This window comes from Bos mutus, chromosome 24, assembly GCF_027580195.1.
Source record: "Bos mutus isolate GX-2022 chromosome 24, NWIPB_WYAK_1.1, whole genome shotgun sequence".
NCBI lineage: Eukaryota > Metazoa > Chordata > Mammalia > Artiodactyla > Bovidae > Bos > Bos mutus.
In genome coordinates, this window is record NC_091640.1 from 45,874,224 (window position 1) to 45,887,430 (window position 13,207).

The following is a 13,207-nucleotide window of genomic DNA, read 5'->3' on the forward strand; positions in this document are numbered from 1 at the left end:
TGATTTTCAAACCGTGGGTCATCATGACCCATTTGTAAACCATAAATCAATTCAATGGATTATGACCAGCAGTTTTTAATTAAATAGAACTGAACAAAATAATAGGATGCTAATGTTTAATCAAACTTTTATTTTATGCATGTGTGTACGGGGTGGCAGTGTAAAATGTATTTCTTACTGTGTGTTAGTCACTCAGTCGTGTCCGACTCTTTGTGACCCCACGGACTGTAGCCCACCAGGTTCCTCTGTCCGCGAATTCTGCAGGTAAGAATACTGGAGTGGATTGCCATGTCCTTCTCCAGGGGATCTTCCCGACTCAGGGATCGAACCCAAGTCTTTGGCATTACAGGCAGATTCTTTACCGTTTGAGCTACCTGGGAATGATTTTTTGTTACTGAAGGGTACAGTCAAAAAAAAAAAAAAATCCAGACACCACTGATACACACCACCATCCTGGTTGTATCAGGGGATCTTTGACTCGACCTGCCTGGGCAGCAGAAGCTTTGACCAGTAGCCAACACCTCCTTTGTGTATGAGAGGCAGAGCTATTTCACTTCTAGGAGAAAGTTTATAGATGCCCTACTGGAGGAGAAATACAAAATCAAGGGATGTTCTAAAATCTCTATCCCTGTGCAGTGGGGAATCTCTTGTGTGTTTGCTACTTTGTCAGAGCTCTGTTGAAGAAAGGAGGAAGCCAACCTCCAGTGCCTGCCAAGAGAAAGGAAAGTTGTAACTCGGCATCACCACTTTCTACCAGCTTGGGTAGAAGATGGAGGCTGGTCCCTCAAAGGAGGCACAGTGACTAGCTCCATGGAGCCTGACAGTGGACAGACCTTTCTCTGTCCACCTCTCCTGAGACGCACAGTATGTCAGTGCTCAGCTTCCCGGGACCTTTGAAACAGTTTAAGAGGGAGATGCCTCACCATCAGAGCATGGGCAACCAATATGAGCTTTGTTACCCTAATGTTCTCCCCTGGAGGAGGGCATGGCAACCCACTCTAGTATTCTTGTCTGGGAAATCCCACGGACAGAGGAGCCTGGTGGGCTATAGTCCATGGGGTCACAAAAGTGTTGGATACAAGTTAGCTACTAAACAATGTTCTCTTGGGCTTCCCTAGTGGCTTAGCGGCAAAGAATCCTCCAATGCAGGAGACGCAGGCTCGATCCCTGGGTTGGCAAGATCCCCTGGTGAAGGAAATGGCAACCCACTGCAGTATTCTTGCCTGGTAAATCCAGTGGACAGAGGAGCCTGGTGGGCTACAGTCCATGGGGTCGCAAAAGTGTTGGACATGACTTAGTGACTAAACAACAGCAAAGTCTTCTTGAGTGGAAAATAAAAGATTTGATTGAAAACATTTTGCTGTCTGTACCTCCAAGTTACAGATCTCTCACTCACTGCCTTACAAACAGAACAGGTTCATTTGTTTGGGTCCTGGCAACAACCCAGATCTTTGGCCAAAAATCCCCCTAAACCACTCCTTCATCCAGAATCACTGGGAAATGGAGGATTCCAGATGAATGAGATATTCCACAAACTAACTTAGCCATTAAGTATAGAATGTTTTTAATCTTAAAGGAAAGGAAGAGAAGGGAAGAGGAGGGGAGGGAATCCTCTAAACCATGCCAGAGCCCCCCAGACCTCCAAGCCCATCACCATCTGGAGGGGCCTGCTTCTGCATCCTTCTCACCAATCCCCCAGCTCAGTGGTCTCTGAACCAGGCTCTGTCTCCCTTCACCTCACAGGCCCAGCCTGCGGTCCGCCTGTGATCCTCCACTCATCCAAGCCACCTCGAGTTGAGGGACCCTTTGAGATCTCCTCCTCCATGAAGCTGCCCCCCGTTTTAGCCAGTCCTCCACAATCTCCCCCTCTGCCATGAGGTCCTTCAGTATCACGGGTATCACAGAGCACAGCACTTCGTTACATTTTGTTTGTCATTTCATTCATAAACTTTATCTCTCCCTGGAGTTCCTAAGAGCTTTAGGACCAAGACATCGTTTACTTCTTGGGTATCATTCTGTAACATACAGCAGCGGGCCTTGTGAACCACTGCAAACAAACACAACCCGTAGATTGTCCTTGTCGGTGTGGGAGCGTTCTGCCCACTGCGTCTTCAGAAAAAAAAACGACAGGTACCTTTCTTTTAAAAAGTCTTCAAACTCTTTGCAGTTCTTGCGGCCATTGTTCAGATGCTGGACGATGCTGTCATAGCCGATGGTGCTGAGGATGTCTGAAGTCTGGTGGGAAAAACAACACTGTGTGAGATGGGGAACCAGGTGACATCAGCCCCGAGGCCTAAAGCGAGGACGGGGTGGCGGGGACCCGGGGAAGCCGGCCACGGGGACTTTTTGAGATGCTTACCTCCAACGCACATGTGACCAAAAAGGACAAAACAGAAGTTCAGAGTTGGTGTAGCTGTGGAAGACTTTTTAGAATTATGAAACTATTGGGTCACAAAACAGGAAGGAAGTGACATAACATTGAGAGGCACATGGTCGAGGGAGCTGGCTGGCTCGGGGCCCCTCCCTGGGTCCCCACCATGCCCTGATCAGGCCAGGCAGGCAGCAGGAACTGAGCCCCCCTCCAGCCTTCTGCTGAGTGAGCTCCATCCTGCAGGGGGAAACTCATTCACGCCACAGGTCCTCGTAACGAGGGCTACACAGCATTCACTCTGGCCTCCCCCTTGTCTCAGAGCTTGACCCTGAAAGCTCTTTCTGCGGCCAAGAAGCCTGGTCTGAGGGTCAAGGGTATCACTGAGCCAGGCCCCAGGAGAGGTAGGAGGGGCCGGCTTCCCACTGTAGCAGGAAGGGAAGACCAGCAGCCAGCAGGCCCCGGATGGCCTGGCCCCAATTTGGGGGAAAGGAATTTTTTTTTTTTTTTTACATTTTAAGTGAGCCATTTCAAATCAGTTCAGCTCCGTTGCTCAGCCATGTCTGACTTCTTGCGACCCCATGGACTGCAACATGCCAGGCTTCCCTGTCCGTTACCAACTCCCAGAGCTTGCTCAAACTCCTGTCCATCGAGAGAGCCATTTATTCCCATTTTACTCTACTGTGTGCTCTGAGGTTGGAGGAAGCTGTCCAAGTCTCCCAAAGCAGTAGCCCTGGATGCAGTGTCTTTTAAAAATCAAAGTCTCCTCAGCTCCCCAAACCAACAAACCAGGAGCTCTGAAGAATACCTGCTAAAGTGTCACCTATTGCAGCTGGCTCCCTGCTTCCTACTCCACACGTACATGTAATAGGTGGTCTGATCTAGACTCCAGGCCCTTAGGGAGCTTGGTTAGGTGGTGTTTTGGTGTGTCCTGGGCAGCTTTAAACTGAGCCACCCCCAGCCCAGCCCCACCACCCTCCGTCTGCTGAGGAAAGTACTTCTCTGCCAGTGAGGGGTGGGGTGGGGGTGAGGGGGCTCCTGAAGATTCCTCTCTCCTGCCTGCCCAGTCCAGGACACTGGAGAAGCAGAATTTCTCTCTTCCATTTGCTGCAACTCCTCATGGCCTGGCTAAACAAACAGGGGTCCCAGAGAGACCCAGCAAGAGCAAGGCCTGAGGCTGATTTCAATATGGATTCAGAAACTTAACTGGCTATAACTCACATTGCATTTTTTTTAAATGGATTATTGAAAGTATAGTAAATTTTACACATGGACATACAAATAAATCTTAGTTAGAAATACACTTAGTTCTATGGGTTCTGGCTGTTGTTTCAGCATAGATTTAGGCCTTGGGAAGCCTAAAGAAATAGCTTCCACAAAAGCTTCATTTTCCTACCCTCCTTTCTCCACACACACTCTTGTGTCTCAGCAGGGGAGACTTCTAACTGCCCCCAGAGTGCAGTGCTCAATGGCAACTCCAAGACGATGCTTGGTCTTGGTCCAAACCCTCCAGCCCCAGGATTTCTGGAAGCCTTCCCTGAGTAGCCCTAATGCTTCTTCCTCTGGGCTCTCAGATTGTCCAGCTCCTGAATCTGCTGTTTGCCACCCCTCCTTGTGAGTAGCCTTGCTGGCCCAACTCCACTCCAAGTGCCTGTAGCTTCTTCTTAGACAGATCCTACAGACACACACACACACACACCAAAAATCTAGCTTAATATATGCACACCAAAGGTCTACAGTAACATTCTGTGGGATGAAAATGCCTATTGTGTTCCCAGCCAGATGCACTAGAACACTGAAAACAAAGACTCCTGAGGGAATGAGGGAATGAATGGGTGGGGACAAAGGGTCCATGTCAATGTTGATTTGTAGTCAGAACTGCTTTGGTCTTCCCAGGGAAGTACTCTTGGGTTCTCTGTTTTATGATATTCATTTGGAAAAGGTGGTTTCCTTTTTCTCAATTAAGGGTGTGGACACTCTTTGAGCTGGGTAGGGAGGGTGGAGCTAGACTAGGATTTCCTGGAAACAAACCAAATCACCAGGCCTCCTGGCCACCAGCCTTAAAAAACCAGAACTGCTGCTTCAGAGGAGTGACTGGACTTCAGAGGTTCCCAAGAAAGAAAATCTCCAAGAGAAAACAAAGAGTGTCCAAGCCCAAGCGCAAAGTGGCAGGAAATATGGCCTGGAAACTCCTTCCCATGCTCCTTGGAAAGCAGTGCTGAGAAGCCCTGACTGGCAGGTGCAGAATAAGAAGGCCAAGGAGGAAAGAAGAGATGTAGTTGCATAAGCAGCAACGAGCACCAAGATAACACAGCAGGTTTGCTGTCAGAAATGAACGTGCTGAGCCTGTAACCCCATATACTGCTTTCCAGCATCCTGACTTCTCTCCCCTAGCTCTTCCCATGCTGCTCTCTCCACATCCTCCAAATGGGCGGTGTACATTTATACCCCAGGACCACTGCACAGGACTTTCCTACCATGGGAATGGCATCTCCTCCTCTTCACTTAAATCCCACCTCACTTCAGGGCCAATTCAAATCCCAAGTCCTCTCTGAGGTCCTCCTCAGACAATTTATCCTACAGTCTCCCTTCCCTCTTAGGAGTACCTGGTGTGTTTAATGATGATTCCTCTTCTTTAGCCCTGATTACATACTATTTTGCATTATTAGTTAATATTTTTTAAAAAATTAATCAACTTTAAGTATATCTAGATTATACCCAAACTTCATCATCCACAATAGATCCTACATCAATGGCTTAAGAAATCTGTTAACTGTATACCAACTACAGACAAGGTACTTAAAAAGGTTACAAAGATGGAGTCCCTTAGTGTTCATTCGGGAGTCAGTAAAAGACACAGACACAAAACAAATGTGTATGCATAAAAAAATTAGAGACTGAGACAGAATATAAGACTACACAGAGAAAATATCTTGGAGAAGGAACTGACAAGCCAGTATTCCTGCCTGGAAAATTCCATGGACACAGGAGCCTGATGGGCTACAGTGCATAGTGTCACAAGAAGCGGACACAACTTAGCGACTAAACCACCCCCACCAGAGAAAATATATATATTATTTCCCACCAGAGAAAAAATAAATGAGGTGGGAAAGAGAAAATACATTAGGATCATCAGAAAGGAGAAGATATAAGATTTAAATTGAGTCATTTAAAGAGACTGGATTCACACTAGAAATCAAAAGATATTTCAAACCAACTGATGGTGAAGAAAACAACACATCAAAGTTTATGAGAGGCAGAAAAACAGTGCTTATAGGGAAATTTGTAGCTTCAAATGTTAATATTAGAAAAGGGGGAAAAAAAGGTTTTAAAATTAATGATCTAAACTTTTACTTTATGGAATCACAAAAAGAAGAACAAATTTAAGTTTGCAGTAAGTAGAAGGAAGAAAATAAAAATAATAGAACACAATGAAACAGAAATGGGCAAACAATAAAGCAAATTAGTGAAACCAAAAGTTAGTCCCTTGAAAAGTTTAATAAAATCAGAAAACCTACAGCTGGGTTGATCAAAAAATAAGAGAAACAGAAAGAAAAGAACACAAATTATCAATGTCCTTACTGTGACAAAGGGCATCTATAGAAACCTAGCTAACAACTTAATGGCAAAAGACTGAATACTTTCCTTCTAATAAAGAGGAAATAAGGAAAGAAAAAAAAAACAAAGAACGTACTTGTTGGAAAGGAAATAATAAAACTGCCTATATTTTCAGACAACATGATTGTGTACTCAGAAAATCTTAGGAAATTTACCCCTCAAAATTACTAAAGCTAACACATTTAACAATATTGCAGGGCACAAGATCAATACATAGAAGTCAATTACATTTCCATATACCAGCAGCAAAAAAATTAAACATGATTTACATGGCATTAAAGATATAAAATATTCAGAAATTAATGCTTAAAAGGTTTAGTAACATTATGTCTTACTAACGCACACACCATTAGTAAGAGATGGGTCACAGACTCGGATGCAAAACCAAAGTAAAAAGCTTTGGTTTATAGATACAGGCAAATACCTTTCAAGCCTTGGGGCAGGAAAAGATTTCCTAGAGAGGACAAAAATACATACTGGTAAAGAAAAAAACAGAAAAGTTGGACTTAATCAACATTAAAAGCCTCTGTTCATAAAGGAGATTATTAAGAAAAGTAAATGGCAAGCTGCATGCTGGAAGGAGATAATCACAGTACATATGTCTGTCAAAGGACTTGTAACCAGTGTATACAAATAACTTCAACAAATTAATCATAAAGATATAAGCAATCCAGTAAAAACTGGGCATAATACTTAAACTTTATAAACTCTTTATAAAAGATATTCCTTTGACCAGAAAGTTCATGAAAAGTTGCTTAACATGACAGGGAAATTCAAATTAAAGTCACAAGGATATCTACTTCGTGCCCACTAGAATAGCTGAGATTAAAAAGTCAACACTGAATGTCAGCAAGGATGTTGAACTATCAGAACTCTCATTTATTCCTGCTGGGAGAGTGAAAATGGTACAGTCGTTTTGAAAAATGGCAGTTTCTCAAAAAGCTAAACATGCGCTACTCTATGACCCAAAGTTCTACTCTGAAGCATTTACTCAAGTGAAAGGAAAGTATATGTCACAAAAAGACCCGTACAAGAATGTTCACAGGACTTCTATTCACAATAGCCCCAAACTGGAAAGAACCCAATGTCTAACAATGGACGGATGAGTGTGGTACATTCATACAGTGGAATACTGCTCGGCGATAAAAAGGAAAGAACTACTGACAGTGAAACAGCGATGAATCTCAAAAACGTTATGTTCATGAAAAATGCTGGATAAAAAAAGTGTTTACTGTATAATCCCATCTATATGAAGTTCTAGGACAGGCAAGCACTCTAGGATTTACCTCTATGGTAAAGGAAGTAAGAACAGGGATTGCCTAATTCAGGGGAGAAATTGAAGGCGGACTGGAAGAGACATGAGGGAACTTCCCGGAATGATAGCAATGCATCCAATCAAGATATTTCCCGACGTCCCTGGTGGTCCAGTGGTTGGGCATCTGCCTGTTAATGCAGGGGACACCAGTTTGATTCTGGTCCAGGAAGATCCCACATGCCTCCGGACAATTAAGCCCGTCCACCACAACTGCTGAGCCTGTGCACTGCAACGACTGAAGCCCACACACCCTAGAGCCTGTGCTCTGCAACAAGAGAAGCCACCACTGTGAGAAGCCCACACACCACAACCAGAGAACAGTCCCCGCTGGCAGCACCTGGAGAGAGCCCACAAGCAGCAGTGAAGACGCAGAGCAGCCAAAAATAAATGACTAAAATCAATAAAATTAAAAATTTAAAAATTGTTTAAAAAATCTTTCCATGGAGGTGTGAGTTGTACCAGTATGTGCAGTTTTCAAACTTGTTGGTCTGTGCCCTTCATCTTAGGCAAATGATACCTCAAAAACTTAAAAACAAGAAGAAAAGAAAAATCGATTAGGAGTCAGAAAATAATGGGAGGGAGGAGGCAGTCACTGGAAGGAACAGCCTTAAAAATGGATCTGGTCTTGGAGTCCCAGGTGAGGCAGGGAAATGAAAAAGAAGGAGGGGCAGATTCAAGAACCCAGCAACCTCCCAAAGACCCAGAATATAAGGTTGAAAATGCTCAAATTAAAAAAAAAGAAAAGAAAATGCTCAAACTATAGAGGTAAATAGCATTCAACTTTTCAAAATTTTTTATTTTTTAAATTATGAAAGCATGATAATGCATGTACAGGAGATTTGGAAAATACAGAACAAAGTTACATATAGTTCCACTATGTGAGTGAGTTTCTCAGTCATGTTTGACTCTGTGACCCTGTGGACTGAAGCCACCAAGCTACTCTGTCCATGGAATTCTCCAGGCAAAAATACTGGAATGTATTGCCATTCCCTTCTCCAGGGGATCTTCCTGACCCAGGGATCAAACCCAGGTCTCCTGCATTGCAGGCAGATTCTTTACCATCTGAGCCACCAAGGAAGCACCAGTTCCACTACATATTACAATTAGTTTTTTTCAATTATTTTTAAGTAGATAAATTAAGATTTTAGTTGGAATTTCAATATCAAACTCTCAAAAATTAATAGAATGAATAGACAGAAATGTAGCAGGATATAACAGACCTGAAAAGCACTATGAACCGATTCCACATAATTAAGATTTATACAAGTTTCACACAACATCAGGGTACAAATTCTATCCAAGTTCCCATAGGCTATAAACCAGGAGACACTGGAATGTATCCAGGGACATAAAACAAGATGCAAAAATATCATGGTCTAAAGGTACTGAGATCATAGAGTCTGTTCTCTTATCACTGTGGAATGATGTTAGAAATCAATATCAAAAGATATTTGAAAATAACCCACATATTTTCCAGTACAATGTGACTTTACCCAGAAAGATCTTTGACTTAGTCAGTGAAAGCCTCAAGAAGGTTAAAAGACTGAAAAAATCACAGAGAGTGATTGCAGGGAAGAAAGCATTTAGATGAGAAATTAATATCAAGGATACTTTAAATGTATTTGGAAATTAAATGTACACTTTTAAATGTTGGGTATATCTAAGAAGCCATAACAAGGAAAATTAGAAAATATTTGTAACAGAATAAAAATGAAAAGAGAATTTATCAGAATTTGTTGCATGCAGCTAAAGTTGATCAATGCAACTAAATATAATGTGGAATCTTGAATGAGGTATGAAAACAAGCAATAGACACTAACATAAAATTTTGTGAAATCTGAACAAAATTTGTACTTTAGTTAATAAATACTGTATCACATTTTAATTTCCTGTTTTTTTTATAATATTTCTTTATATTTTCAGAATTGGGTTAGAAGTTTCAAGCTTCATTCAAAATTTTTTAAAAATCACTAAAATAATAAGCTTTCTAGAATTTTAGCAGTAATATGAGATGCCAGAATAAATGAAACTATATCAAAGTTTTGCTACTGCTGCTAAGTCGCTTCAGTCATGTCCGACTCTGTGCGAGCCCATAGACAGCAGTCCACCAGGCTCCTTTGTCCATGGGGCTCTCCAGGCAAGAACACTGGAGTGGGTTGCCATTTCCTCCTCCAATGCATGACAGTGAAAAGTCAAAGTGAAGTCCCTCGGTCGTGTCCGACTCTTAGCGACCCCACGGACTGCAGCCTACCAGACTCCTCCATCCATGGGATTTTCCAGGCAAGAGTACTGGACTGGGACGCCATTCCCTTCTCCAATATCAAAGTTTTGAGTGAATATAAATTAGAAATCTAGCATTCTATTCATACTTAGTCAAATAAGTGGAACCAAAATGTCATAAATTTTTTAGCTAAGCAAAAATTCATGTTTTCTAAATATATATACATATTATACTTACTATACATATATGTATATATATAATATATATGGGTTTCCTTGGTAGCACAGATGGCAAAGAATCTGCCTACAATGCAGGAGACTGGGATTGATCCCTGGGTCCAGAAGATCCCCTGGAGAAGCAAATGCATCCCACTCCAGTATTCTTGCCTGGAGAATTCCATGGACAGAGGAGGCTGGCAGGCTATAGTCCATGGGGTCACAAAGAGTTGGGACATGACTGAGCGACTTTCATAGCGTGTGTGTGTGTGTGTGTGTGTGTGTGTGTGTGTGTGTGTGTGTGTGTAGGGTTCCCAGGCAGTTCAGTTGTAAAGAATCCACCTGCTAATACTGCAGGTTCAATCCCTGGGCCGAGAAGATCCCCTGGGGAAGGAAATGGCAACCCACTGTAGTATTCTTGCCTGGAAAATCTCATGGACAGAGAAGCCCGGTGGACTAGAGTTCGTGGAGTCACAAAGAGTCAGACATGACTGAGCTCAAGCACATATATGTATACAAAAGCTTTTCTACTACATTTGATAAAAGTTTGAGGAAAAATAACAAAAACAGACAGAAAATCGGAAAACATAAGCTAAATGAAATGGTGATGATGCTGATTTAGTCGCTAAGTCGTGTCCGACTCTTGCAACTCCATGGATTGTAGTCGACCGGGCTCCTCTGTCTATGGGATTCTCCAGGCAAGAATGCTGGAGTGGGTTGCCATTTCCTTCTCCAGGGGATCTTCCCAATCCAGGAATCAAACCTGGATCTCCTGCACTGCAGGCAGATTCTTTACCGACTGAGCTACGAGGGAAACCCAGGTGAAATGGGAGCACTAAATATGAAATAGAAAAAATGAAACAAACTAGATAAAGGTAAAAGATCATCATATAGTCCAATATTTTTCCAGTTGTTTTTAAATGTGGCTGCTCATTAGAATCACATCCGGAGTTTGGAGAAAAAAACAATACCTGGGCATATATATTTTGCAAAATATTCCAAGATAATTTTAATGTGCGTCTGGATTTTAAAAAGTGGTTACAGGTTTTTTTTGTTAAATGGTAGTTTTAGTGATACAGAATGCTATTATTTTCTGTTGACCAATCATGATGCAATGGTAATAATGTTAGGGGAAGCACACTGGCTGAAACCACCCACCCTGGCCAGGCACCATAGTAATCATTTGCGTGAGTTATTTCACAGCGGAAAGTCCTGGTAAGGAACACGGAAGTAATAAGCCACCATTAACGGGAAGAGTTCAGGAAAGGTCAAGAGGAGACACCACATGTCCTGACACCTCCCAGAATCCTTCTTGCTGGCATCCATCTTGGCTGAGCAATGTGTGCGCCACCAGGAAGACCCCTGAGTTAGAATGATCGGTCAAAGACAACCTGGAAACTAATCCCATCCCCACAAAACCCAAGACTGTGAGCCACATGGCAGAGCAATTCTCCTGGGTTCCCTTATGCTACTGCTCTCCACCTGGGTGCCCCTTCCCAATAAAGTCTCTCGCTTTGTCAGCAGGTGTGTCTCCTCAGACAATTCATTTCTGAGTGTTAGACAAGAGTCCACTCTCAGGCCTTGGAAGGGCTTCCCCTTCCTACAGTATTAAAACGAACACTAGTTACATAATCACAACAGTAAAAGATGTTTATCAGTTTTCGCAATTAACAGCCAGACAAAAAATAAAAGATAACTACAATTGCCAGCCATAACAGAAAGTATTCAAGTTTTAATCAATGGATTAGTACTTTAATCTGGAGAAGGCAATGGCACCCCACTCCAGTACTCTTGCCTGGAAAATCCATGGACAGAGGAGCCTGGTAGGCTGCAGTCCATGGGGTCGCTAACAGTCGGGCACGACTGAGCAACTTCACTTTCACTTTTCACTTTCATGCATTGGAGAAAGAAATGGCAACCCACTCCAGTGTTCTTGCCTAGAGAATCCCAGGGGCAGGGAAGTCTGGTGGGCTGCCATCTCTGGGGTCGCACAGAGTCGGACACAACTGAAGCGACTTAGCAGCAGCAGCAGCAGCAGTACTTTAATCATAAAACCACTTCAATTTCTGTAAGACAAAAAATTTTCCAGCACAAGTGTGCCATATTCAGGAGATGTGTGAGCTGAATTAAAAAAAAAAAAAAACAGTCTTGCTGTGACACTAGTGGGCAGTCCAGTCCAGGCGGGGTGTGGGTTCAGAGGAGAAGGAAATCTCCATGGGCTGCCTGATGGAGGGTAACTCCACTGGCCAGCTCCTCAAATCCACCCCTAACACTCAGGTCTGGTCTCAATGAATCCAGGTATATGTACTCCTCCTCTGTGCGCAATCCTAAGGCTCATTCTGCAGGGACCTCTAAGAATTTGTTTCCAGTGATCTTTTTCCACCATGTGGATGGTAGGCAGAAAGACAAGGCAGAGGGGAAGCAAAGGATACCTGCAGTCTCCAAACCACCATCAGAATGACACGTGCTACCACACACAGAGCATCCGCACATTCAGTTCAGTGGTGCTTCTCACATCCATCTTATCATGACGTCTGCTACACAACTTCAGTTTCTCTAGATGTGGGCTCCAAGGACCACCTATGCTAGAATCACCCAGGCAGCATGGTAAACAGGCAGACCCCCAGGTCTTACCCCAGACCTGGTGATTCTGATCTGGAGTGGGGAAATCCCCACTTTTTATACTCCTCCTGTTGCAGAGAAGAACCAATTGTGACTCCATGTTGGAACTGTTTATTTGACTTGCTTTTCGTTGCTGTTGTTATTATAATCATACATAAGGGCATGCCTCAGAAAACGCTGCCCCTCTGCCTGACTATTAAAGTATCTTTGTTCATCTCACAGAGAGATAATCTGACCCTGCCCACCTGTGAATGGCTGCAAGAAAGAAGAGATTAACACAACCCTTCCCTGATGCTGGCCATTCACAGAGATGTTTTATAAGACTGATGGCCCTTTTCACTTTCTATTGCCTCAACCTCTCTATTCTACCTTTTGACTTTGGTTCCTCATTGCTTTTCTCTGGTCTATAAAAGAGCCTGGCTTCCAGACCCCAAAAGATGGTTATTTTGAGACATTAGTCTGCCATCTTCTCTGTGTGATGGCTTTCAGAATAAAGTCGTGTTCCTTGCCTCAACTCCTTGTCTCTCAGATTCATTGGCTTGTTGTGCAGCAAGCAGAGAAAGCTTGGCCTCAGTAGCACTCCAAAGACTATAATGCTGCTTGAGAACTGCCGCCATAGAAATTACAAAAGATGGAAGAACAATCACGGCTCCTGCCTCAAGGAAAGCAGGATACTTGCACATGAAACTAGAGAATACAGCAGAATGGGGCGGGAAAGAACGATTGTTTTTATCAATAAATGCAAAGGAGAAGAGGCCAGGGAAGACTCTCATGGTTTGCATTTCTTTTTATAACCTCCAATTTTGAGTAAAAAGTGCAAATTGGCATAATGCCCATTGGAAGCCCAG

At 43.2% G+C, this 13,207-nt stretch overlaps 1 protein-coding gene across 2 annotated transcripts in view; it reads right to left on the bottom strand.

Annotated features, from left to right (window-relative positions):
- The window catches only part of PSTPIP2 (proline-serine-threonine phosphatase interacting protein 2), a 93,798-nt gene that overhangs the window by 48,332 nt on the left and 32,259 nt on the right, over positions 1 to 13,207 (bottom strand). For both annotated transcript variants that reach the window (XM_070361604.1, XM_070361603.1), the window contains exon 2: positions 2,135 to 2,235. In XM_070361604.1, the coding sequence (XP_070217705.1) occupies positions 2,135 to 2,235 (101 nt within the window). The remainder of the gene's footprint in view (positions 1 to 2,134; positions 2,236 to 13,207) is intronic.